General features: G+C 41.3%; 1 protein-coding gene across 1 annotated transcript in view; it reads left to right on the top strand.

The window, feature by feature from the left end:
• plppr4b (phospholipid phosphatase related 4b) overlaps positions 1-27,404 on the top strand; it is a 55,733-nt gene that overhangs the window by 19,073 nt on the left and 9,256 nt on the right. The window contains exons 2-4 of the mRNA XM_085467433.1: positions 10,251-10,436; positions 17,720-17,849; positions 19,494-19,689. Of these exons, the coding sequence (XP_085323559.1) occupies positions 10,251-10,436; positions 17,720-17,849; positions 19,494-19,689 (512 nt within the window). The remainder of the gene's footprint in view (positions 1-10,250; positions 10,437-17,719; positions 17,850-19,493; positions 19,690-27,404) is intronic.

Raw genomic sequence — 27,404 nt, forward strand, 5'->3', positions numbered from 1 at the left:
CTGAAACATCATCGTCATCCTCATCATCAGCGTTTATTTATATAGCACTGTAAAAACACACCTGGGAGACCAAAGTGCTGTACAATACAAATATAAATATAGTAATAAAATAGCAAAAAGCAGACATAGCAATAAAATTAATAAAAGTGTCAGTTACCCACAGAGTTAAAAGCCAGGGAATAAAAATAGGTTTTTAATCTGAACTTTACAACTGGCACTGATGTAGTCTGTCTAATATGGAGAGGAAGGCTATTCCAAAGCATTGGCGCTGCAACAGGAAATGCTCGGTCTCCTCTAAGTTTTAGCCGTGACTTTGGGACCGAAAGCAACAGCAGCTACCTGACCGAAGTGAAAGAATGGGGACGTGGGGCTTCAACAAATCAGACGAATTTCCTTTTGCCAGTTAAAGATCGTACCGCAGCATTTTGCACTAGTTGCAAGCGTGACAAAGTGCCCTGCCCAACCCCTATTAACAGAATTCCGATAATCCAAACGTGAAGTAATAAAGGCGTGAATAACACTTTCCAAGTCACGCTTGGAAAGAAATGGCTCAACCTTTCTTTAAACATTCTTAAACATTTAAGTTTGACAAAAAGCTGAGAAATCAGGAAGGAGGTAAAGACTTTGTCATAGCGCTGTAGCTTGGTTATACATTTGATGCTGAATCCTCTTATAGCGAGTTTGGTATTCCTTCAAACTGTAAATGCATCACTCAGCAGCTTCAGGCTAAATCAGTGCCTCCTCCTTTATGTAACTACACTGACACATGTGGACGGTGGTGCTACAGAGGGTATCTGCCCCCAGCAGGATGTAATCACAGCTGCAGCACTAACCCTCTAACCTGGAGGCTGGTTCCAAAGGGCTTTGTGTCCATTCTACTTTTGTGTGACAGAATTCACTTTATGACATTTTTAACTTTCTGCTGATATACTGGAATTACTACCAGTGAGTCACTCAAAAAGCTCTATGACTGTTGGTGCCATTGGCCCAGGACCCACCAAAAATAACTGCCAGGAAAAGCCCACTGGAGCCTGCTTTCCATTTTTACACATCTATTATTCAAAATGCACTGTCTCTACGCTGTGCTCTCATCTCTGTAATCACTAAGGAGCTGCCAGGAACACATACGAGCCAGTAGAAGGATTGTGTCAGAAGAACTTTAAGGGATTTTATATGCTTCAAGTCCAAAATTCTGATCATTATGGGTTACAGCTCATGGAATCCTGTACCTTAAATGATTATAATATTTATTTTCAAATGTGAGTAAATTACTGTTCAAACTCTGTAAGTACTGTGTGTTCATGCCAATGCCTGTCCCTGCTTTTACACTCCGGCAGGAGTGTGAACAGTGTGTGCTGTGGGTGGGTGCGGTCCTTGATGATATTGTGTGCCCTTTTCCTGACCCGAGTGCTGTAAATGTCCTGAGTGGTGCTGTTCCCTGGGGTGGCTGTAGCTCAGATGGCAGAGCAGGTCAGCCATTAATCAGAAGGTCGGTGGTTCGATCCCAGGCTGCATCCTGGCTGCATGCCAAATATCCTTGGGCAAGATACTAACCCCATGTTTGCCTACTGGTGGTGGTCAGAGGGCCTGGTGGCTTGCTATCGCCAGTGTGTGAATGTGTGTGTGAATGGGTGAATGACTGAATGTAGTGCAAAGCGCTTTGGGGTCCTATGAACTAGAAAAGCGCTATACAAATGCAGGCCATTTACCACACTGTGATGGAGTTTGTCAGGATACGCTCCACTGTACATCTGTAGAAGTTGCTGAGAAGTTTGGAGGTTAATTCACAATTTTATTGTTGAGCCTTCATGATGATCTGCCATGTGTTATGGGTCCAGGTGAGATTCTCACTGATATGGGTGCCGAGGCATTAAAGAAAAACTTTAACCATTGGAGAAAAAATTATTCATAAACATCCCACAGATGTAATATTATCTACAGCTACTCTTAGTACCATTGATGTTAAGTTAGACTCTTTTTCTCCAATTGATCTTTCTGAGTTAACTTCAATAATTACTTCCTCCAAACCATCAACTTGTCTTTTAGACCCCATTCCTACAAAACTGCTCAAAGAAGTCCTGCCATTAATTAATTCTTCAATCTTAAATATGATCAACCTATCTCTAATGATCAGCTATGTACCACAGGCCTTCAAGCTGGCTGTAGTTAAACCTTTACTCAAAAAGCATCTCTAGACCCAGCAGTCTTAGCTAATTATAGGCCAATCTCCATTAACCTTCCTACAGTAGTTGTCAAACAGCTAACTGATCATCTGAGGAATGGTTTATTTGAACAGCTTTAGAGACGGTTACATTACATTATATAGGTTTCCCTTAGGCCAGGGGTGTCAAACATACATGTGGCCCATGACACAACTATATCCGGGATATGGTATGTTTGTATGTGGGAGCTGAATCCCTGCTGAAAATCCATGGAGAGTCCTTGGAATCATTAGTCTGCTTGCCTATTGATTCTGCTCATAGGTTCTTGCATTTGTCCTTTAGTGCAATAAAAATAAAAGTAAAGTGCAAACTGCATGCAAGACAGGAACATCTGCATACTGCTTCTAACACTCTCGCTCTTTGCAAGCATCTGCACAGATAGCATGCTAACGCTAAACTAGCCAAGGACCCCAAGTGACAAACATTTGACCACACAACATGCAATTAATTTCCACAAATGTAATGTCTTTGATATGCTGCTTACTAATGGTGTTGACTCTTAAAGTGGAGCTAGTGAGAACCCAATGAGAATCAATAAGTAATAACAATAATGGAATCGGAATAGCTAAATTCTTGTCAATTCCCATCCCGAAGACAGCAAGTGTAGTGGTACGTTCCAGGTATACTGAGAGATGGAGGAGCCGGATTTAAGTGCAAGCATGCTGGGGAAAAGTGAAGAAATAAGGGAAAGCATAAAGTGAGCAGCATCTGGGTGCATTTCAATGATATTGGAGACGGCAAAGCTGAGGGCAGAATTTATAAAATTAGGAGCTGACACCCATTTTTATTTTTACCCATTTTCCATTGTGGAAGACAGAAAATTCCAAACCTGTCCAGGCCTTAAACTTCATGTTTGTTTACCCTCGTAAATGCATAGAAACAAGGTTTTTATGAAAACACTGAACAAAAAATTTCCTTGAAAAAGTCTAAAATCTACAGTTCAGTATTGAGTGTTACATAAAATAAAGTAGATACAAGGTGTCTTTGATTAGCAGAGATGCAGAGATGTCTGCATGTACCACAGAGCCATGGCTCAGTGTCTATCTAATTGAGTCTCACAGGCCTGAATGTGCGCTTGAAGCCATTTTTAATTATTAACTGCTCACCAAACACAAACAGAAGCTGAAATTTTGGACTTTTAACTGTATTTTCTTCAGTTTTACTGCTTTTCCTACAGATAAAAACTTCCCTTATGGCCACTCATACTACACAAAGCAATTAAGCAATTACAAATTAACCTGTTTAACTCCAATGCCCTCGGGTTCTCTACTATAGAAATTTCAGTTTCTTTATAGCTACAGTTAAAAAACAAAACAAAACTGGACAGTCTGGGCAATGAACTGTTTACACATTTCTTCCAATCTAACTCCAAAGAGTCGCACTGACAAATTTCTCTCTCTGTCACAGCATCTTTTTTGTAATCATGTAGAAAAACAATATGTAAGTTCTTTCCTCTGACAGAAAGGAGAATGTCACTGGTGCAGCCCACTTAAGGTCAGAGTGGACTGTATGTGGCCCACAGTGTAAAATGAATTTGACAGCCGTCTCATGCATCAGAAGACATAGCATACATTTACACTGCTATGCAGATGACACCCAGCTCTATCTGTCCATGAAGCCAGATAACACACACCAATGAGTTAAACTGCAGGAATGTCTTAAAGACATAAAGACCTGGATGGCTGCTAACTTTCTGCTTCTTAATTCAAATAAAACTGAGGTTATTGTACTCGGCCCTGAAAATCTTAGAAATATGGTATCTAAGCAGATTCTTACTCTGGATGGCATTACCTCGGCCTCCAGTAACACTGTGAGGAACCTTGGAGTCATTTTTGACCAGGACATGTCCTTCAACGCACATATTAAACACATATAGCCTTCAGTCTTTCAGTCTGTGGCACCAAGGCCGTGGAACAGTCAACCACCACAACTACGTTTGGTTGACTCTGTGGAATCCTTTAAAAAGCAGTTAAAAACTTTTCTGTTTAAATCAGCCTTTTGTTGATCAACGCTTTTTAAATTTTAAATTTTTCATTTACATTTAACATTTTTTATTGTGTATATTGTCTAATTTGTTACTTAACTTTCTGTTTGTTTTCATCTTTGTGTACAGCCCTGTGACGGCCTGTCTATGAAAAGCGCTTAATAAATAAACTTTACTTACTTACTTACTACATAGTACTGCTTTCTTCCATTTGTGAAATATTTCTAAAATAAGAAACATCCTGTCTCAGAGTGATGTTGGAAAAACATGCACTCATTACTTCCGGGCTGGACGACTGTAATTCATTATTATCAGGATGTCCTAAAAACTCCATGAAAAGCCTTCAGTTAATCCAAGTGTTTTTATCTCAGTTTGAAAATCTCTTCAGTGATCTATTGGTTTACCTTTTCAGCTTCATTTACTGATATTCACTGAGGATCATTTCTGTACAATGAAATAAATTCAACGTGGCTTTAGCAAGAACCCAGAACAACAGCACCATCCCTTCTAACCAGGGCATTCTCCTTTGTGGCATACATCTAACTCACGATGTTTCACAGCATCTGAAAAACATGTAATTACTTTGTTAGGCAATTAACAGAGAAATTCAATTAAATGTTTGTTAATTACATAGAGGACAGTGAACTTTACTTATTTCAGGGGTTGGTTACAATAAACTCTACGATTCATTCCGCCTTTGTGAGACTTTTAAATAATGGAGGTGAGCCAAAAAAAAGCATTGATGTGTGTTACCTCACAGCTGAAAGGAATCATGACACTATGAAATGTTTCAAATGCAGTTAGCTGCTATTGACCTGTGCAAATCATACTGCACTCTCAAAATGAGACCATGTGACATAAATTATTCCGCTAAAATCGGCTTTGAAGAATGAAGGGTACAGTATTTCTCCTGGAGCAGCTTCGTCTGCAGTGTTAGCAACGTGAGTCACTGACCTATATTTGTCATATTCACAAGCTGAGGGAAGCTGGCAGCGGCCGGGAAAAAACAGACGAGAAAATGGGAGTCGGGAGGAACGTAGGGATGAGCTCAGTGTGTGGAGGTGGTTCACTGTCAAACATGGATGACTCCTGCATCCATCGTGCTTCCTTTATTCATTCACCCAGCATGTTATATTTAATAGGCATCATCAAAGGAAGATGGACGCTTTCACAGCTCTGATTAGTCTTTTTATTTTTTATCAGCAAACACTAATCACAGCTTGTTTGAATGCACTCTGTGCAGACCGGTGTAAAACTAGCAGGGCTCAACAACCTCATTCACCTCGCAGTAGTGCACACGGGGGCAGGGATAGCTCAGTAGGTAGAGTGGTGGCCCCATGATCGGAAGGTCGGGGGTTCGATTCCCCTGAACAGCTACCCTGAGGTACCCCTGAGCAAGGTACCGTCCCCACACACTGCTCCCCGGGCGCCCAGTGGCTGCCCACTGCTTCACTGAGTGAATGGGTTAAATGCAGAGAGGGATTTTCCCCACGGGGACCAATAAAGTACACCTTCTTCTTCTTCTAAAGAAGCATATAGACCCATCTTCACTATGCACTGTGTGACTCTTCCATCATTCTCATCTCCAGCATGGCAGCTAAGTCCTTCTGAAGTATTTATCTTTCATGTCCAGGTAATCTGTAGGGCTGGGCAGGGGGTCATCTGTTGAAAAATCTACTGTCGAGACTGGTGTGGGAAGGTTTTTCACAACAGGGTGAGGCAGGAATGATGAGTTTGGTGCCTCAGGCCCCGGCTCATTTCTGTCCACCAAACTGTGGATTCTTCGTCCTTCCATTTTTTAGGAGGTTCCAGCACTTCCAGCACTCCTGCCTATGAGTGGAAACCAGTGTCCATAGCTGCTCTGGGACCTGAAGAGAGAGAGCAGACACGAAGGTGTTACTGCATGTGCTAGGTTGTGGTGGCCCATGATGATGATGATGGTCCAGGAGAAGCAATGAATCCTGCTTCTTCACAGGCAGCCCGTCCACAAACTGCTCTCACACACTCACAGTCACATTTCTCTCTCCGGCTGCAGCCAGTTGGTCACCGTGTCTCTGAGCCTCTGGACATAAGAGAGGACAGTGTTTAATGATTGTAGCTGCTATACATGGTTCTAGAATGTTTATGCAACTTACCCTTTGAAAACAATATAAATTGAGAACATAATATTGTCTGATAATAGATGTTTGTATCCAAAAATCAGTGTTGTTAAAGCTAAACAATACATTCTTCCAGGTCTCTGAAACATTAATTAGGTATTAATCATCCATTTATACATTCTCAATAGAAGTGTGTAGGCACGCACGTACTTGGTCAAAATTGAACCAAAAATGCTGGAAAGGCATGTAAAGAGCATGTAAGAGTTGTCCTGGTCCTGCTCTGTCGACCCAGTGTTTATGTTTTTGATGATTAATATTCTTTGATGAATGTTTCCATGGTTTAGTCTCTTGCAGTTCTTTTGTATTTTGTGATTTCTTCTGCGTTTCATGTGTCACGTCTCATCGAGTTACATCCTCGTTCCAGCGTCAGCTCTGCGTCTCTCTTTTTATCTCTTGTTTCCTATTGTATTTACTTCCTGTTCTGGTGTTAGTGTGTTCAGTTTTGCTAACACAGCATACCTTCAGAGTGTTGTTTGTGAGTTTGTGTGTTTAATGTTGGGATTTTCATTTCTTTCTTATTATGTCTTGATTACAAAAATCTCAGCAGAGCAACATTAGATGCTCAAATTTCCGGGCCAAGTAATAAGACAAGCAATTTAAAGACTTGTAATGGCTCATTCATCATAAAATATCGATATTTTAGTAATTTAGAGTAAATTTGTAGTTTATCATTAACAGGAACACAGTGGAAAAGAAACTATAACATTCGGATTGTCTACATTCAAAGGAACTACTTCCTCTTCCGCCTTTCACAGTCATGTGCAAAATAGGGCTGTATAAATGCCTCGCAGCCCCTTGGCGTGCGCACTCACAACAATGGCTGAGTGTAATCGTAGTCACGTGCGGACTTATTTTACCTCCACAAACAGCTGAGACGTGGTTTGCGATACATGTGGCAAAAAAGTGCTCCAAGAGTGAGGTGTTGTGGCCATACTAGGGAGACATTCATAAGGGCTGTTGGGGGGGATGGGGGGGTAAAAACATTTTACAGAGTTTATTTATCGGATAAACTACGTTAAATGTCACCGTTATTATTGGCCGGCCCAGAAACAGCGGGGGTGTCCAAATTCAGAGGATGCTTCCACCTGAGGACCCGGCCTTCACGGTCTAAAGAAAGCCGGGTAGTACGTCACGAGCTCCCTCGGTGGAGTGAAACTCTGCCGTCTGCTCCTTGCTATCTAAAATATAACCGGGCGCTGACGTAAACTCTTCTGTTTAATTATTTTCTGTTTGACGTTTATTCAGCTGTGTGAAAACCCCAGAGGAACCCTCCCAAGTAGGGATGGGTACCGGTTCTGACATAAACGGTAGTAACCAGACCGAAAAGCAGCGCACATTTCGGTGCTTTATTTCGGTGCTTTTTTTCCTGAGATGTCATACACTTTAGATTCTAGCCAATCATTTTACCTTTCCAAGGATAGTAGGCGGGCCCAGGTACGTACGTTCTTTTAGAGCAGAGCTACAGATTAAAAATGCCCAAGGCGAAGCGGTCAAAAGTCTGGCTGTACTTCACAGCAAAAGATGCAAACTCAGCAGCCTGCAACAAGTGCTTTAAGCTGATACTGTGATACTGTCAAAGGAGGTAACACCTCGAATCTGATGAAACACCTGGCGACGCATAGCATTTTTTTAAGAGCCGAGAAATGCGCCGTATTTGATAGCTTGCTGCGAGACCTCACACCGTGCACATCTACTGCGGGTGTGGTGCCTGTTATCGGACCCGGAGTTAGCAACATCCCCCAAAAACACGAAGAGGAGAGTCGTCTGTGAAGGTTCTCAGTCATCCAGGTCATCGTAGTCAAAGGAGCTTGCAAAGAAAAGCGTCTGGACTTCTTTAAGTTACTTGAAGACGTTTCACCTCTCATCCGAGAAGCTTCTTCAGTTCTAAGGTCAAATGGTGGAGAGTCCCAGATATAAACCTAGTGGGAGTTTCCCCCCACAGAGGGACAAAAGGACCCCCTGATGATCCTCTAATCGCCTGAGCCAAGGTGTGAAACTGGGTGTGGGTCCCGTGGATGAGAGGTGAAACGTCTTCAAGTAACTTAAAGAAGTCCAGACGCTTTTCTTTGCAAGCTCCTTTGATGAAGAGCAGAGTCCTGGCCCCTAGCCCTGCCAGTGTAGCAGAAATGATGAGGATGATGATGCAGCAGCAGCCGTTCTTCTCTGCGTGAGTAGCTTAATGTTGTTCATGTGTAATTCACGTTGAGTAGGCTAACCACGTTATTACATTAATGCAGGTAAGGTGAACTAGCAAACATCATCATAGCTACATGCAGCTGTCTTCTTGTTTGATGGCAGATACTCCCTTCACCCTGGCCAAAAAGGCTAAAATGACCAAAGAAAAAGTGGAAAACAGTTAAACATGAGAGGTTTTTGGACAAAGTTTGTGTTTTTTCCATTGTTTAAGCACTGCTTCCAGCCAAGAGTGATACCATATATGCCCCATAGCTGCAGAAAAGGCTAACATTGTTATCTTTTTACAAAAAAACAGCTGAACATGAGAGGTTTTTGGACAAAGTTGGTGTTCTCCATTCTTTAAGCACCGGCACCGTTTCAAAAGTACCGGTTTGGCACCGGTATCGGATAAAACCTAAACGATACCCATCCCTACTCCCGAGGGAATAATAAAGTTAAATTTAATTTAATCTAATCTAATAACTTTAATCTCAGCCAAACCGATTTACTCACGAACAAATAAAACACTGAAAAAGTCAAACAATAACATTTTTAAGTTATCAAAGTGACTTATATATCATGCTTAACCCGAGTAGCGAAAGACCGCAGGGTTTGACGACGATGTGTCAGTCGGCTCAGATATTTGAAGTTTACACAGCTACATTCACTCCTGAAAATATGTTAAAAGTTTTTTTGCGACCCAGAAAGAGAAATAAGAGTAATATTAAAACTAAGTTGCTGCTGCCATTGTTAGAGACTGGAATTGGCTGGGCCGCGCTATGAATTCTGCGATATGGTTTTTTGAATTTTGTTGTCTGGGTGGAAATTTGGGAGAAATTCGGGAGAATGGTGGCTCCGGGAGATTTTCGGAAGGGGCACTAAAAGACCACGCAGACCACGCCCCACCACAGATTGATTCACACTATTTGCTCAAATCCAGCTAAATGCACTCAGACTGACTCGGTGGCGTTTCATAAAACAGATGCACTGAAAGAAAACAAAAAACACTAAAGCAATATCAAATATGGTACTTCATATTTTTCCCATATTATAGTTTTTCTTCTTGGTAAAACCCACTGCTCATCTGGCAAGCAGAGTGTGGTTAGATGGGCCATGCTGGGCACCTAGGAGATGTTATGGTACTGGGCACTGGTAGTTGAACTCTGGTGAAGAATGTCAAAAGGAAAACCGAGTATGCTCCCGTTTGCACACAAAAACCTCCTCTCAGCTTCACAGTTCTGCTAAAAACAATGTCCCTAGCTCACTGTATAAAGCAGATATTTATGTAACTAGTTGAGTATTTTGCTTACACATCAGTACAGCGAGTACTTCCATTTGCTGAATTGAAAAAGTAAATACCACATTTATAACTCTGACCTTATTTTATAGTTGGGATTGAACTGAACATGTTATAATTAATGTTGTCTTAAGACCTGGTTGTCATTTTGTTTGTTGGGATGTAATTAATAAGAGGAATTAAGTCCACGTGCCATCTTGCATAACCGTCCATCCATCCTGACCTTTCTATGTTGTTGTTCTTATTATGAAATGAAATGTTAATGTGCTCATTGACCCACGGGTTCATATGGGCATTTGCAGCTTTGACTGGCTGTTTAGCTATTCAGTGGCAATCTGCTGAAGCTCTTGCTGTTTATGACTTTGAACTAACGCCTCATTTTCTCTGTCTGCTGATGTTGTGTCTGTGTGTAGCTGCCCATCCTGGTCTCATCTGTGGTGAGTCTGTACTTCCTGGAGTGGACGGATGTGTTCAAGCCAGTGAAGTCTGGCTTCAACTGTCATGACCGCAGCCTAAGCCTGCCCTACATTGACCCTAACCACGAGGTCATCCCCTTCCTGATGTTGCTCAGCCTGGCCTTTGCTGGACCTGCCATCACAGTAAGGCTTCACACTTGACAACAGCCTTATTTTAAGTCTTGAAACAGTGCAAAATAGCCTTTAGCAGTCATTATGGAGGTGCTCTAGTCATAGATTTTATAGTATAAACACACAACCATTGTAAAATGTAAATTAGAAAGAAGGGGAAGAGATCTGCATTTTTTCCTCTGGGTGTCCGTCATCTTTATCACAAATCAAATTACCAGAAAAGCTCTGAGAAAACTGTCAAAGCTAACAGGCAGTGAGACTCCAGACCTGGACAACTCAAGTGCAGGACTCGGGAGATTACAGCTCAGTGCATTTATTTACAGTGAAGTTATTTACAGTTACCTTTGCAGTTATTTATTTGTAAAACATGCTTGGAATCGTATGATTTTCGTTCCACTTCTCACGTGTGCACCACTTTGTGTTGGTCTTTCACGTGGAATTCCAATAAAATTGATTCATGTTTGTGGCTGTAATGTGACAAAATGTGGGAAAGTTCAAGGGGGTGAAATACTTTTGCAAGCCACTGTATGTACGACAGTTACAATACAATACAACTTTATTTATGTAGCACAAAGACCAGAGGTACATCAAAGTGCTTCTCAATAATACAATAGTAGGAAACTAAATTAAAATTACATAAAATTGAAATCACTTAAGGAAGTGCAAAATACACTACCAGATGAAACAGAGCGCTAATTACTCGGCAGTGCTAAGTTAAATAAATAAGTTATTGATCGTAATTTAAAAGATTGAATGAATTCAGACACGGGAATATCAACTGGAAGATTATTCCAGTAATGCAATAATATAAGTTAAGATTGCATACAGGTGCGATTGGAAAATGCAATGAATACTACCTGATAAAAACACCAACTAGTGTCAGAGTTCATGTGCAAGTGGGGGTGGGGCAGTCAGTGAAAGGGCGGTGTTGGATTCGGAGGGAGGAGCTGGATACAGGTCTGGAGTTCATGTGTGTGAGAGTCGAGAGGGACGGAGCAGGGCGAGACTTCAGCTTCCTGACAGCCTGATGGATGAAGCTGTCTCTCAGTCTGCTGGTTCTAGCCCGGAGGCTCTGGAGTAGCAGGAGCACGGTTTTAACTAACCGATTAGCTCGATGATCCAGTGAATACAAAGTCTCAGCAGCCACTTTAAGTAGTGGCTTCTTAATTAGATCATTAGGTGGGTGATTGGAGCAGGTGTGTTCGGCCACAGACGGGAACCTGTGATGAGTCCCGCCCACAAACACATACAAACAAGAACAAGGACACAAGGAAAAAGAGAATGTCATGAGGGACCATGACCAAAAACAGGGTGAGGACATCTAACAAAGCTGAAGTCACAGAAAACTAAGAACTAAAGTCACAAATAACAATACAATAAAAAATCATCTTAAAACAACAAGAAGTTCAGGGAAATGCAGAATAAAATTATTAACAGAAAAAAAAATAATACAGAACTCGAACACATAATATATCAATAAAGAGCTGTAAAAGCTGCTAATAATAAAATGCTCAAACAGATTTAAGGAAGGATCATGTCAGTTAAACCTCAGTTAAGTAGCAGAAGTGTTGATGAAATTAACAGGCATGAATTAACATGTGTGCTAGAGTGGCAACAATGAGACAACCCCCAGGACAATGTTAAATTGTCTCTGATCAAGGAATCAGAAACTGACTTCATGAGGGGGGCCTGAGGGCCCAGCGTACTCTAGTGGGTGCCTGTGAACAGCTGAAATTACATTATTTGGAAATGGTCCAGGAAACCTTACCAACTTTGATTCTACAAGTTTTCTTCTTAGATCTTCACTGAGTTCATTGGAGTTCAAGGTTCAAGACTCAAGGTTCTTTATTTGTCACATGCATAGTTAAACAAGTATAACACACAGTGAAATGTAGCCTGACACGCTCCTCGACATTTGCAAAAAAGGGGGGGGGGGGGGGGGGTAGAGGAAGAAGAACATTATATATATAGTATATACATTAGGTGAATGTACAGTAGTAGCAGCAAGCAGGTGAATTCTGTGCATTAAGTGAATTAAATAAGAATAGACAATCTGACTATTTTACAGGATAGACAATATAAACATATTTAAAATTAAAGGAATTTGAAATGTACATTGTGCCTTGGTTTGGTGTCTGGGAGAGTCCTGTCTCAGTCAATTATAGATGATGTGAGAGGGCGGGTGTGTGTGTTTAGGGCACGGATGGCTTGGGGATAGAAGCTCCTCTTGAGTCTCTCTGTCCTTACCCGGATGATGCTGAACCTTCTACCAGATTGCAGAAGTTGGAACAGTTTGTTGCCAGGATGGGACGGGTCCTTCAGTATCTGCGCTGCTCTAGTCCGGCATCTCCTGGTGTAGGTGTCCTGAAGCGGGGGGAGAGCAATCCTGCAGCAGCGTTCTGCTGTACGGATCACTCTCTGGAGAGCTTTTTGGTCCTTCACACAGCTGTTCCCAAACCACGATGTCATGTTCTGTGTGAGGATGCTCTCCACAGCGCCTGTATAGAAAATCCTGAGGATCTTTGGAGAGACCCTGAACTTCCTCAGTTGTCGTAGGTGATACAGGCGCTGCCTAGCCTTTTTGGTCTGGACCTGAATGTGGGCAGCCCATGTCAGGTCTGAGGAGATGTGGACACCAAGATACTTGAAGGACTGCACCCTCTCCACTGGAGCTCCATTGATGATAATGGGCTTGTAGTCTCTGTGCTGACTCCTTATGAAGTCCACCACCAGCTCCTTGGTCTTGCTGACGTTCAGCTGGAGGTGGTTGTCCTGGCACCATGATGCCAGATTCTTCACTTCATCCATGTAGGCCGCCTCATCGTTGTTGGAGATGGCACCCAACACCACTGTGTCGTCAGCAAACTTCACAAGGGTGTTGGAGCCGTGGGTGGCCACACAGTCTGAAGTGTAGAGGGAGTAGAGCAGTGGCGAGAGGACACATCCCTGAGGTGCTCCTGTGTTGATGGTGATGCTGTTAGAGACGCATCTATCCACCCTCACCACCTGAGTTCTGCCAGTGAGGAAGTCCAACACCCATGCACACAGACGGCTGTTAAGTCCCAGATCCCTCAGCTTTGTGAACAGTCTGCAGAGCACTATTGTGTTAAACGCTGAACTGTAATCAACAAATAGCATTCTCACATAGTTACCCTGTTTCTTGTCCACGTGGCTGAGAGTGGTGTGTAGGACGTGGGCGATGGCATCCTCTGTGGATCTGTTGGATCTGTAGGCGAACTGCAGCGGATCTGTGGTGTCTGGGATGGAGGAGGAGATGATGTTCTTCAGCAGCCTCTCAAACACCTTCATTACTACCGAGGTCAGTGCAACTGGCCGGTAATCGTTCAGGGATGAGGGTTTGCTGTTCTTGGGCACAGGGATGATGGTGGATCTTTTGAAGCATGTGGGGACCACAGACTTCGCCAGGGACTCGTTGAAGATGTAAGTGAACACACCTGCTAGCTGGTCAGCACAGCAGCGCAGCAGACGGCCGGTGATGCCGTCTGGCCCCGCCGCTTTCCTTGTGTTCATTCTCCTCAATGCCGCTCGGACGTCATGCTCCGCGATGCTGGTCACCGGTCTCTCGCTGATGACGTCACTGTCCTCGGTAGTCAGGCGGTAGATAGCATTAGTGAATGCAGAGTCAGCATTGTTCTGAATTCTGTCCACTACCAGAAAATCCTTGGCTTCAAAGTGGCTTCAAAGTTTCTCCATCCATCCATCCATCTATCCATCCATCTTCTTCCGCTTTATCCGGGGCCGGGTCACGGGGGCAGCAGCCTAGCAGGGAAGCCCAGACTTCCCTCTTCCCAGCCACCTCCTCCAGCTTATCCGGGGGAACACCAAGGCGTTCCCAGGCCAGCCAAGAGATATAAGCTTTCCAGCGTGTCCTGGGTCTGCCCTGGGGCCTCCTCCCAGTGGGACATGCCCGGAACACCTCACCCAGGAGGCGCCCAGGAGGCATCCTTGTCAGATGCCTGAACCACCTCAGCTAGCTCCTTTCGATGTAGAGGAGCAGCGGCTCTACTCTGAGCCTCTCCCGGATGGCTGAACTTCTCACCCTATCTCTAAGGGAGAGGCCAGCCACCCTTCGAAGAAAGCTCATTTACACCGCTTGTTTTCGCGATCTTGTTCTCGTCATTACCCACAGCTCGTGGCCATAGGTGAGGGTAGGGACGTAGATCGACCGGTAAATTGAGAGCTTCGCTTTTACACTCAGCTCTTTCTTCACCATGACAGACCGGTGCAGCGTCCACATCACTGCGGCCGCAGCACCAGTTCGTCTGTCGATCTCCAGCTCACTTCTCCTATCACTCGCGAACAAGACCCCAAGATACTTGAACTCCTCCACTTGGGGCAGGAACTCATCCCCAACCCGGAGTGGGCACTCCACCTTTTTCCGGCTGAGAACCATGGCCTCAGATTTGGAGGTGCTGATCCTCATTCCCGCTGCTTCACATTCGACACTAATAACTGCTGTCATATCGAGTGAAAAAAATACAACATGCTTTTTTTACATAAATATTGGTACAATAAGTGGTGTAAAGTGTGTAATATAAAGTATTGAATGAATGTGTTTGAATGGGTGAGTGCAGCTTATAGTGTAAAATGACTGAATTGCCAGTAAGTGTAGAAAAGTTCCGTATATAAATATCAGTGCCATAATATTTAGACACAGTCGTGTAAATCTGATGTAGAAACCTGGTTTGGATATAGGGCTGGGACAACACGTCGACGTAATCGATTACGTCGACGCAAAAAATACGTCGACGTAAAAAAATCTGCGTCGATGCGTCGTCACTTTCAAAAAAAGACATGGCGGCAGCGAGTAGCGGAATCATGAGTGAGGCAGTTGCAGTCAACTTAAATCACTCCACCCGAACACGCAGTTCTACAGTATGGGGATATTTTAACAGAAAAGGAAGTGATTCAGTCGTTTGCCGACTTTGTAAGGTGGAAATAGCCTATCATAAAAGCACGACGGCTATGCACCAGCACCTCAAACGACTGCATCCAGGAGCAGCTTCTGCAAAGGACAAACCACCGTAAGTTTTCAACTTTTTTACTAACGCTAGTTTTTACCCGTTAATTCATCCAGACCCCCCCACGTAGACGTACACTCACTCATAGACACAGAGATAAACACCCAACCTCCGTAAATGCAAAACTCATTTAAGCTGCTGAGCAGTAACATATAGCAGTTGCTGTTGTTATTGTTTTTTTGGTTTGTGGCCCATGCTGGCGAAATGAGTCTGAATGCACGCAGGCTGATTATCAGAATCGGCGAAAGACAAAAATGTGAGACAGCGAATTGGCCGCAGGAGAAATGTTAACAAGGATAATGCACCACCTGCTAAACGTAGCCGTCGTGGACACTATTACAACATTGTTAAAGTGCTTGCAAAAGCAAAATGACAATGAACTCTTGATTTGTCAAATTTAATGTGTTTCATCCTATTTGAACGCTGTTTTTATACATAATGCTTCTCCAGCTTGATCTTATAGGTCAAAGTTATGCCATCTAATGACTAGAAAGCAGTGCACCAGTAAAGGTGCCATCAGCCCTGGGTGTTTAAACGTTATCTTTTCCAGCCATCATGATTACTGCATATCATATGTTCAACATTGGGGATTATCATTAACCTTTTACTGTTATGCTATGAAAGCACATGGCATAACAGTATGTGTGTATATATCTATCTCAACCAGATCCTTATCAAATTATTTTGATATTATGCTTTCCATATGATTATTTTGTAATTATTCGAATTCATCTGTGTGCTGTGTGTGATTTATGATTTCAGGAATAAACAGAAAAGTCTGGAGGACTACTGTCAGAGAAGAAGTATACCATGCACCCCCCAGGGGGTGGCTGTACTTACTGAGAGCGTCTTAGCTATGATTTTAAAAGACAAGAGACCACTTGCTGTGGGTGAGGGATTCAAAGAAATGCTGACCACTTTCCAGCCAGGTTACACTCTGCCGTCTAAGCGTCATTTTACAAGCATGATGGAGAGAAAGTATGAAACTTCAGTGGAGAAACTAAGGAATGAACTAAAAAAAAAGCCTCCAAAACATCCAAAATCTCCCTTACCACTGATGCTTGGACAAGTCTGGTCACAGAGTCCTACTTAGGGGTAACTTGTCATTTCATTATTTGTTCAAAGACGCCATTTCTGCTGTTTGTATATTATTAATTTTTTGCTATGATTTCCTTTGTTATATTTGTTTTGCAAAACATTTAATTTTTTGTTTAAAACAGAAGATTGTAGTACAATGTTATTGTGGATTTTGTTTTGTGAATGAAGAGCACTTTTTGGCAGAAAGCAAAGTGAATGTTACATTTTGTTTGTTTAAAGACACCATTGTTGCTATTTATTTGAAATGTTTTGTTAACTTTTCCTTAATTTTATGTATGTTTGCACATTTCATTTCTTGTTAAATGCTATCTCTATTGTATTGATTGTACGACCTCTACAACTTTATTTTGAATTTTTTTTTATTAAAAGGTCTTCAAATGAATAAATTTGTGTTTTTCATTTATATACATAAATTAGTAAATGTGAAATTGCTATACAAGTCAAATAATGGGGGAAGAAATCGTTAATCGAATTGAAATCGAATCGGATTGAAAAATGAATCGTTAGATTAATCGATGCATCGAAAAATTAATCGCTAGATTCATCGATTAGGAAAATAATCATTTTGCCCAGCCCTATTTGGATAATTTACTTCTATGCATCTCTGAGTCTTTGGACGTGTTGGTTACTTTCACAGTAAGTTTTATAGACTTTTAGATATCATCACTGTAAAAAGCATAAAACTTAAAACACCTTGGAAAGTAATTAAACTTTGCAAACATAAATTCCCGTATGAAAAATTTGCAAGAGAAAAATGTGGTGTACATTTCTCTCTGGTTTAGGGTGGGTCATGTGTCCAGGGTCAGTTTTGATAATATGCACATCACTGGAGCCCCCCTCTCCCTTTTGCACCTGTCCAATGCTAAATAATCTCTAAATATTTATTTTTTCCATCCTTCTGGTTCTGCAAAGATGTGTAATCCCATGCAGAGTGCATTTGTGTGTTAGCTACGTGGCTGGGTTTATCCGAGAGCTTTGAGTGGAATCCAAAGAACAAGCTGTGGCACATTGCTCACATAAAGCAGCCAGTTCCTGTTCATGTTCTCAAACTGGCTGATTATGTCAGAACCACTTTGGCAGAGATTTATAGTCTGAATTTTCTGAGTGTCTCCTCCTCTGTGAGCAGACGTAACAGGTGAGTTGTTGTGTTGACAGATAATGATTGGAGAGGCCATCCTGTTTTGCTGTCTGTCTCGGAGAAAGCTCGGCGGTGGCGGTGAGGCTAACATCAACGCAGCTGGCTGCAACTTCAATTCCTTCATACGCAGAGCCGTCCGATTTGTTGGTAGGTTGATTTTTTTAAACTGCACACTTACTCATGTCACATAAAGGCAGTCCATGGTAGCCAGTTAAGAATTCTAGTACCTTTGTGGTGACACTTTTTTCCTTATGGGAGCTCAAAATGGGAATTTTACAAGACTCCCCAATTTATTCATATACATGCTGTTTTTTTATTCTATGCCATCAAGTGCTTTATAATTATTTTACGCACACTCTCGATACATTGGGAGGTGCCCAAGGGTACTTGGGCATTCCGAGTGGAGCAGCAAGGAATCAAACCATCAAACCTCTGATTAGCAGACCTGCTCTACCCTCTCTGAGCCACAGCCACCTCTATGTGTGCATTTTATCTGCTAACAGTAAAATTACTATTATCTCAATGGATTCATGCTTTTCGTTTTGGTTTTGCTTTATTAGCATTGGATATTAAAATTGATTCAGTCTCTAAAGACGATGCATTCATCCACAGTGCTAAACCAAAATCATATAATTCCAGCATTACCCAAAAGTAACAAACACAAACTTTGTTTTTAAACCATTTTTGGTTTGGTCATTACTACATGGTAAATCATCCAAATGGTAAATCATCCAAATGCATCCACTTTATAAATTAGCACATCATCCACATTGCAGTGTCACACTATTTGCTTCACTTAATAAATCCGGCCTGTCATGGTCCTGGGCCATGTTGGCCCAGTGTTCTTAGTTTTCTTGTATGTTTGTATTTTGTTCCCTGTTTAGGTTCTGTTTCCTGAGTTGCCCTGTTGTGTTGTTCCCTGAGTGCTTTCCCTTTGTGACTCTCACCCCCTGTGTGCCCCTCTGTGTATTCATGAGCCCTCGTCCCCTTTCGTGTTTATTCCGTGTCTCCCCTGCCCGTTATGTTGGTGTTCTCCCCGTGCTCTCTCTCCTCCTGTCTGAACCTCTGTACTTCCTGTTTCACCTCTACCGTCAGTGTTGTGTTCACTCCTGCCATGTCCCGTGATTATTATCAGTGTCACCTGTGTTCCCCGTGTGCTCCCACTTCCCTCGTTAACCCTCTGTGTATTTATGTCTGCGTCTCCCTCAGTTCTGTGTCGCGTTTTCCCTCATGTTGTGTGTGTTCTTCCCTGTGTTTCTTGGCGAGCTTTGTATTTAGTTTTCCCAGTTTAGTTTTGTATTTCCTACGTTCTGCCTCTCCAGCATTAAAGCTGTAATTTTTGAGTTCATCCCCGTGTCTGTGAGTTTTGCATTTTGGGTCCTCCTCCTGCCTGCCACACAGCGATCCATGACACGGCCACATAAATACTCTCTCACTCACACAAAGAAAATATAATACATAATACAACACTTCACGGTAATTTTATGGCAAAGTTGTTTGTCGACTGCAGCCTCAATTGTGTAGTTAATTTATTATTCATCGTCATTTTACCCTCCTTCATTTTTGCTATTATTAATTGTTGGACAATTCGTGCGGCGTTGAGAGCAACCATTGAAAAACTGAGCTGAATTAAACTGGACTGGATTGTGAAGTGATCCAGCGTCAGACTATACCGCGATACATTATTTTGTCTAAATAATACAACCATACAATTTAAACTAAACATTGTAAAATCTGATATTCTCACTCTTTTTCCTCTTGGTAAGCACATATCTCACCATCTATCCTCAGGAGTTCATGCGTTCGGTCTTTGTGCCACGGCCCTCATCACAGACGTCCTCCAACTGATGACTGGATACCCAACACCATATTTCCTAACTGTGTGTAAACCCAATTACACCACCCTAAATGTCAGCTGTGAACAGAACCCATACATAATGGAAGATATTTGCTCAGGGAGTGACCCTGCAGCAATCAACCAGGGCAGGTAAGGAAAGAAAAAACACTCGATATGCTCCACTTTACACTGAAAGACTTGGATTCTGAACACTTTCACGCAAACGACACACAAATTAAGAGTGGATCAGTTTTGTAGTCAAGAAAAATCATTTAACGTGATTCTTTGTGATGCTTTATATCACTAGCTATAAAGTACATTAGCACTCTTAGAGGGGAATATAAGACAATTGTCTTATAAAACAGAGAAAAAAAGGCTTTTTCTTTTTAATATTATTATGAAGTATATCACATAAAGAACAGAGCAGGGATAGATTGGAAAACTTACAGACAAGACAGAGTTGGTAAGAAAAATAATACCAGCAGGACTGTGAATGTGTGCAGTGAATGTGAGGGTGTTAATTTTATTCAGTCCAGGTTTAATGCAAATTAGGAGAGAATTATGACAATAATAATAATTATAGTTCAAGCCAAACATCACCACCAATAATCCCAATCAATAACTACGACCAACAATGACAATAATAACAGTGTCAATCCCAAAATGACTTACTTACCTGGATGACTGAGCATGCATCAAGACAGATAATGACAACAAATTACAACAATAATACCGTTATAAGAAAATTATAGGGAATAACTCAATTGCATGCATCATCAATTCTGCAAAAGTATGCTGGAAGGATGATGACGCTTCTTCAGAAGCTGGACAATGATGCCAGGAAAAGCATGAAGCAACTAAGTAGGTCATTAGAAGAAGAAACAAACTACTGGAGAGAGGAAGATGATCAGGGAGCCAGAAAGAGCCAGAAAGAGACATTCTCTCGTTAAAGAGAATGAGGGAAGGAAAACAGCCTAATTACACACCAGGGAGGGAGAGAGTGTATGAAACAAGTGAATTCAAACACATGACATTAATGAAAACAGGAAAAAAGAACAAAGGGGAAAACACAGATAAGTCAAATGAAAATTCAGTTTGGATTTCATTTCTGCTGCGCTAATAGCAACACAGGCAAAGTCACCACTCTGAAAGACTTTTGTCATTTGGCTCTTTTACATCAACAATGTGGACTTGTGATTTAAATCAAAGGATTTAACACAAGTTTTGCACAAATTGTTTAGATGTATCGCCATTTCAATACATGTCACATATTTCAAAATCAAATGTTCAAAGTAAAGCTTTTAAATATGGATTGTTTTTTAGATCTGGATAAAACACCTTTAGAGTCAATGGCCTGTATTTGTGTAGCACTTTTACTAGCCCTAAGGACCCCATGGCACTTTACACATCCAGTCATCCACCCATCAGTGATGGCAGCTACATTGTAGTAGCTGACCACCACCAGTAGGCACCGGGTGAAGTGTCTTGCCCAAGGACACAACGACCGAGACTGTCCAAGCCGGGGCTCGAACCAGCAACCTTCCGATTACAAGGCGACCTCCCAACACTTGAGCCACGATCGCCCCACCAATGACCACCTTAAATGACCAGCTACAAATATCACACGATACTGTGTTTCCTGTGATTTATCTTCATGCTTGTTTGAATTATGATCAGGTGAATGACTTTCTTTGCCTTAAGAAACTCTTGAGCTGTTTTTGCAATATGAATAAGACTGAAACTGAGAAGAAAGTACGAGCCTGTACACTTCACAACTCATTCTGCTACTTCTATCAGCAGTCACATCAGCAAGAAACATTACTGAAACAGTTCCACCTTGTACCATACATGCCCATGCAATAATGCTGTGATATACTTCAGATCATGAGTGTTCTTTTCCATCTCTATACCTTTCTCTTACCATCCTTCTAGTACAAGTTAATCTTGATTTCCCCTACCCAAAGATTTTTCTTGACTGAGTAGGTCATGTTGTGTGGTCATCATGGTCTTTTGGTGTTGCTGAGTTGGCCGGTGCATTCTTTTTTTTTAACAATGTACCATGTTCTGCCTTTTAGAAGTTACGCTGGATTATACAGTTTTGCACACTGCACTAGAGCTCCCTCTTGTGGCTGATGTGTAATATTGTTTTAAGTGCTTTGGAAAAAGAAAAATAGAGGAAGTCCATCCAAGATGGCTGAACGTAATGCCGAAATATTAAAGTTTTAACCTGATATGGACCTTAAAATATTGTTGCTTTGGACGATATTTGTCTGTAAGAATGAGTGATGATAAAATAATAATTTTTGTTTTGTTTTGTTTAAAAATGGTATGATAATTTGTAAGTTTAGGTGAGATCAACACCAAGGTACCTGTAGCTGTCCACAGTCTCAATGTACCTTGTATGTTCAGTGGTTGCAGTGGAGGATGTTTGTGCCTGTGGAAGTCTACCACCAGCTCCTTGGTTTTTCTAGTGTTGATCTGGAGGTAGTTCTGCTGACACCAGTCCACAAGGCCATGGGTCAGTTTTCATCAGTGATGAGGCCAACTATTGCAGAGTCATCAGAGAACTTCTGCAGGAAGCACTGGGTGGAGTTGTGAGAGAAGTCTGCAGTGTAGATGGTGAAGAGGAACGGAGCCAGAACCGTTCCCTGTGGGGCCCCGTACTGCAGACGACCCTGTCCGACACACAGCCCTGAGTTCTCACATACTGTGAGCGGTCAGTGAGGTAGTGAAAGGTTGTGAAAACTGCATTCCCCAGAATCCTTTGCAGTAGAGATGGAATGTACTCAGGTTTAGCTAGAAAATGAAAAGTTTTTGGGAAGCCATTATATATCTTGCTCTGATGTCAGGTTTTTGTGTTGTACCCCCTTTTTTTGAAGTCTCATATGAAGATTATTGTTCCTGTCCATTTTCTTGGCTAAGTGCATTTGCTACAACAGAATCCACCATTCCATACTTGGTATCCGTAGCCAGTCTTGGTAATGATCTGGCTGAGTTTGTTCGCCACTTCCCAATCCTCCTGATGAAGGCCCTTCCTGTTGATCTTGTACAGTTCAAGGCATTACAGGATCCATGTGTGAGGCACTGAGTCATAGGCTTTGTTGTAGTCTATTCATGCAGCGCGCAGGTTGGCCAGTCTGGTCTCACAGTCTCAAGTGACTGCCCTGTCTACACTTGTACTGTATTGACTCTGTGTTTAATCATTACAAGACAAAAAATTAGATTAGATACAACCTCCTCTTTTTGGAATCTGTACATGCTTATTCCAATATAAGTAAGACAAGACATTGTAATTCACATGCTTAAAATGGATGGAACCTGGACTTTTCTGGTCATGATTTCCGATACCATACTTATCCATACCCATAGAAAAAGTGCTTGTGTTAATAGGTGAATGAGGCAAGTTCTGTAAAGCTTTGAGTGCTCCGGTGCTTTGGAGTAAAAGAAGCATGTTTCACTTCGCCTTATCTCAGTAAGGCGATGTGAAAATGAACAAATATCATCTTAGGCTGACTTAAATGTGCTTTGTTCCCCTTTTATTAAAACACAGAAAAACACGTCACACAAAAATATTGCAAAAGGAAACAGTTGCCTTATATGCATAAAGTATATAAAGTCAAAACGCACATCTCACTTAAAAATTAAGATAGCCAAATGTAAACAAATCAACTTGTTAGAGTCCTAAATGATCACCTTTAAAGTGCTAATAACATCATGTACAGTGAGACAAGCATGGAGAACAGCACTGACTGGGAGAGGCTTTGAACAGACGACATACTCAGTTCAATTCAACATGTACGACTTTAAGAATGCACAATGCACTCTTTACTGTAACATAAGTAATACCACACAAATTCATTATTACCATTTGCATAATGTGCTTCTTCTGCAATAAATAATTTCAACTTGTTCTAGAATATATTTCACCTTCACAACCTGCAATGAAATTGTTGACATATTTTTTTATTAAATACTTTTTAATTCAATCTAATTAATAATAACTTCTGTTGTTGCAGGATGTGGTAATAATCTTCCCTGTGGTATCAAAAATGGTATTCTGTATCAAGTATTTTCCTAGACATTGGCATGAAGTTTAAATATCTAGTAATGTGACAACTAGAGATGGACCGATCCGATATTACGTATCGGTATCGGTCCGATACTGACCTAAATTACTGGATCGGATATCGGAGAAAAATAAAAAATGTAATCCGATCCATTAAATATCACGAAAGCACCTCGCAAAACTTGCAACACGCCGTAACTCACCTCAGAACGTTAGCACTCGGAGCAGTATGCATCACGTGATAGAGCGGCTGTGGCATGCGGGACCTGTCGGTGGTCTGGATAGCATGTGGAGCTTCGCTAGCAACCTGGCATTTCATCTCCGACAAAGTTATCCCCGAGAGAAGTAAAGCAAGTGTGTAAGTCCATCTCTGAATGTTTGTAAAGCATTCCCACGTTAAGCTTAACGAGCGACTGCCTCTCGCTCTCCGGCTGCTACTTCAATCATGAAACTGATCAATGATCAGCTGATCGGCTTTTCTGTCGCGAGTCCGTCTCTCTTGTTTGTTTTTGGTCCACTTTGCACCAGAAAGAGGAAACCAGCGGCTGAACAACAGCAGCACGTTTAAGCTTGATAAGCTGTTGTTAGAATTTATTTAATATTACTTTCTACACCAGGATCTTTTTCTACGTAGCTGACGGCTGGTAACTGTGCAGGGGCGGATCTAGCAAAGTTTAGCCAGGGGGGCCGATAGGGCATTAACTGGGAAAAGGGGGCACAAAGACATACTTTTCTTTCTTATTCTCATTTAAAATGTCGAGCTTTTAATAAATAATTATCTGACACCCAAAGTTTTAATTTGATGTAAAAGGAATAGAAGTCAATTACTGTATATAGTGACTATTAAGTCTAATATATATACCCTAGTAAGCTATAGTACTTTTTCCTTTGGGAAGGTACCATCTGTGCAGTCTGCAATTTTGTTGAAGAAAGATGTTGAATCTATTTAATATTTCTTGAAAAATAATTGATTTCTGTGCATTTTTTTGTCACACTGCATCAAATTAAGGTTGATTACGTCGATTAAGCATCATGAGGTGGAGTGTGAGGGGTGGTTCCCTATTTTTTATTTATTTATTTTTGGTGTTGCTGGGAGTTGGAACCCTATTAGTTAGGTTGCTTAATATTTACGCTAAGTACTCTTTAAAATACCAGAATAGGGAGGATGGTGTAGGTCTAAGTTTATTAGATTGATCAGTATTGCTGAACTATGAAATTTATTTTTTTTGCATACAGGTATAACAGAATAGCTTTAGTGTAGTTGTTGTTTTAAACTTGAGTATGAAGTTATACAAAATGCAGCAAGATATTTAAAAAAAAAAGTTTTGTTGATTAAAAAACACTATATCGGATTCATATCGGTATCGGCAGATATCCAAATTTATGATATCGGTATCGGACATAAAAAAGTGGTATCGTGCCATCTCTAGTGACAACCATAGTCCTTTAAGATGCAGCTATAAAAAAATAGAAGTATTTTAGATGTTAGGAGGGGTATCACTGCATAAATGGATTGGTTCTTATAAAGTGCTTTTCTACTCCACCTGAGTACTTTTTGCCTCATTCACCCATTCATGCAAGCACTTTTTTCTATGCAAGATTTATACTCTGATGGATGCACCAGAGAACAACTTGTAGTTATTTTCTTGGCCAAATACATTTGGTATGCAGACTGGAGCATGCAGGGATTGAACTACCAACCACTAACCTTCTAATAAGGCAGACGACCTGCTCTGCCTCCTGAGCTATAGACACCACATAGCAGTGGGAGGCCTCACATTACAAGGGTGCACAGTCTCGTCACATCTGCTTTGTAGAACTGAACAATAAACACAAACGTTTTTCCTTTTGCTCCCTACATTTTACATAAATATATATTTTCTACTCCTTACATTTTCAAAACAGGCTCACTACTTCTTACTGACCAGTTGGTATAGAAGAGAATAACTCCCCCCAAAATGCAGCATTTATGTCATGAGAACTGCCCTGAGCAGTAATGACAAGAAAAATGATATCCTAGTCATTATACAAGAAGGGAAAAAAAACAATTTAAATTGGAAAACCAACTGGAAAAATCAATTTGTCATCAACATGATTACAATTACCAGTAATCAAGTAACTTGAACAAATACTTGTTTGTACAAAAGATGTACAAAAAAAACAACCACACAATTTCTAGGATGTTATGTGTTTTTAACAGAATACTTTATTTTCAGATGTCATGGTTTTCTTCGTTTATGTCCCCTAAGGCTGAAGTATCATTTTCTGATTGTTAATTAGAAAGAAAATACAAAAGCTGAAGCAGAAGAGACAAGTTTCTCTGAAGAGATGGTGAATAGACAGATTTTACAGAATGAACATTACAAACATTTAACCTCTCTAATATTGATCACCACCTGCACTCATGTATATATCATGTATATATCTATCCACTTAGCACTTTTAATTCTTATTCTTATTTTTATATTTTTATGACAGTATGTTTGCACTGAAGCACCGCAGCAATTTCCTAATGTTGTAAACCTGCTCAACATTTGGCAATAAAACCCTTTCTGATTCTGATTGTATCTGACAGAATTTCTTTTAAAGCAGCACAACTGTGTGTATGTGCTGTATGTGTTGTTCTAAGTTTACAACTGGACTTCCTCCCCCTCTGAGAGAGACAGTGGTCTGTTCCTTCCTGCATGTGTTCCAAGAGCCAAAGAGGTGCTTTTTGGACGCTACTACTACGACTGGTTTAAAGGAGGCTTCAAATGATTATTGCACTCCAGCTTTAAATATTATGCATGTCTTTTGTATTATTTATTACGTTTTGTATTGAAACCTCAGTTTTAAACTGACATACATTGTAACACTTGTGTTACAATGAGATTATTGCAGGTATAATTATAATGGTTATGTCAGCACTAGAGTTGACCCACTTCTAGTGCTGACATAAGCTGTGCTATCTGTTTTCAAACCCTTAATGCAATTTGCATGACACCACAGATGTTGCAACTGTGCAACTATGTTTCCATAAATGCACCAACACTTACCAATGTGCACATATGCAGAGTCAGGAGTTAGCATGAGGCTTTAATATCAGGAGCTGTCATAAGTAGGTCATGGATGGAGCAGAGTGAGAAACAAAGCTACAGATTCACTTTCCTTCTGTAGCACTCTGCAGTTTATAACGCTAGCTTAATTTGGTTCTGCTTTGTTTATATAGGCCAGTTTACAACAATAGTAGCCTTAGGCAAGCCTTGTCTCTATGCTTGTATGTGTTTCATTAGTAAACATATGACTGCAATGTTGCAGAGCACCAGTGTTGGGGAGTAACGGAATACATGTACCGCCGTTATGTATTTAAAATACAAAATATGAGTAACTGTATTCCGTTACAGTTACCGTTTAAAAAGGTGGTATTCAGAATACAGTTACTTTGTTGAAATAAATGGATTACACTGCGGTACTTTCCTGTTTCATTTTGTCGCGGGTCAGGACTGTTTGGGTTTGTTTGACTGTTGTTCTGTTGTTCTAGGCAGCGTTACGGTTGCCATGGTTACAGGGCGACGCTCTCTCTCTCTCTCTCTGTGACTGTGTGTTTCCTGGGTGAGAGAGCGCCTTTTCGTCGTTGTTGTTGTTGTTGTTGTGCTAAGCTAACAGGCAGAATGCTACAAGCATAGCTCTAAAGAATGTAGCATCATGGGCAGTGTAGTCCGTGCTGCAGGGAGAATGGACTGCCATACACGTTATGGGTCTGTGAGCGCGAGGAGGGAGAAAAAGGGGAGTGGAAAGGTACGAGCTGTCATCGAGGAAA

The sequence above is a fragment of the Copadichromis virginalis genome, linkage group LG9, assembly GCF_057382275.1.
Source record: "Copadichromis virginalis isolate Kocher_CV1m ecotype Utaka linkage group LG9, C_Virginalis_male_GT1.1, whole genome shotgun sequence".
NCBI classification, from domain to species: domain Eukaryota; kingdom Metazoa; phylum Chordata; class Actinopteri; order Cichliformes; family Cichlidae; genus Copadichromis; species Copadichromis virginalis.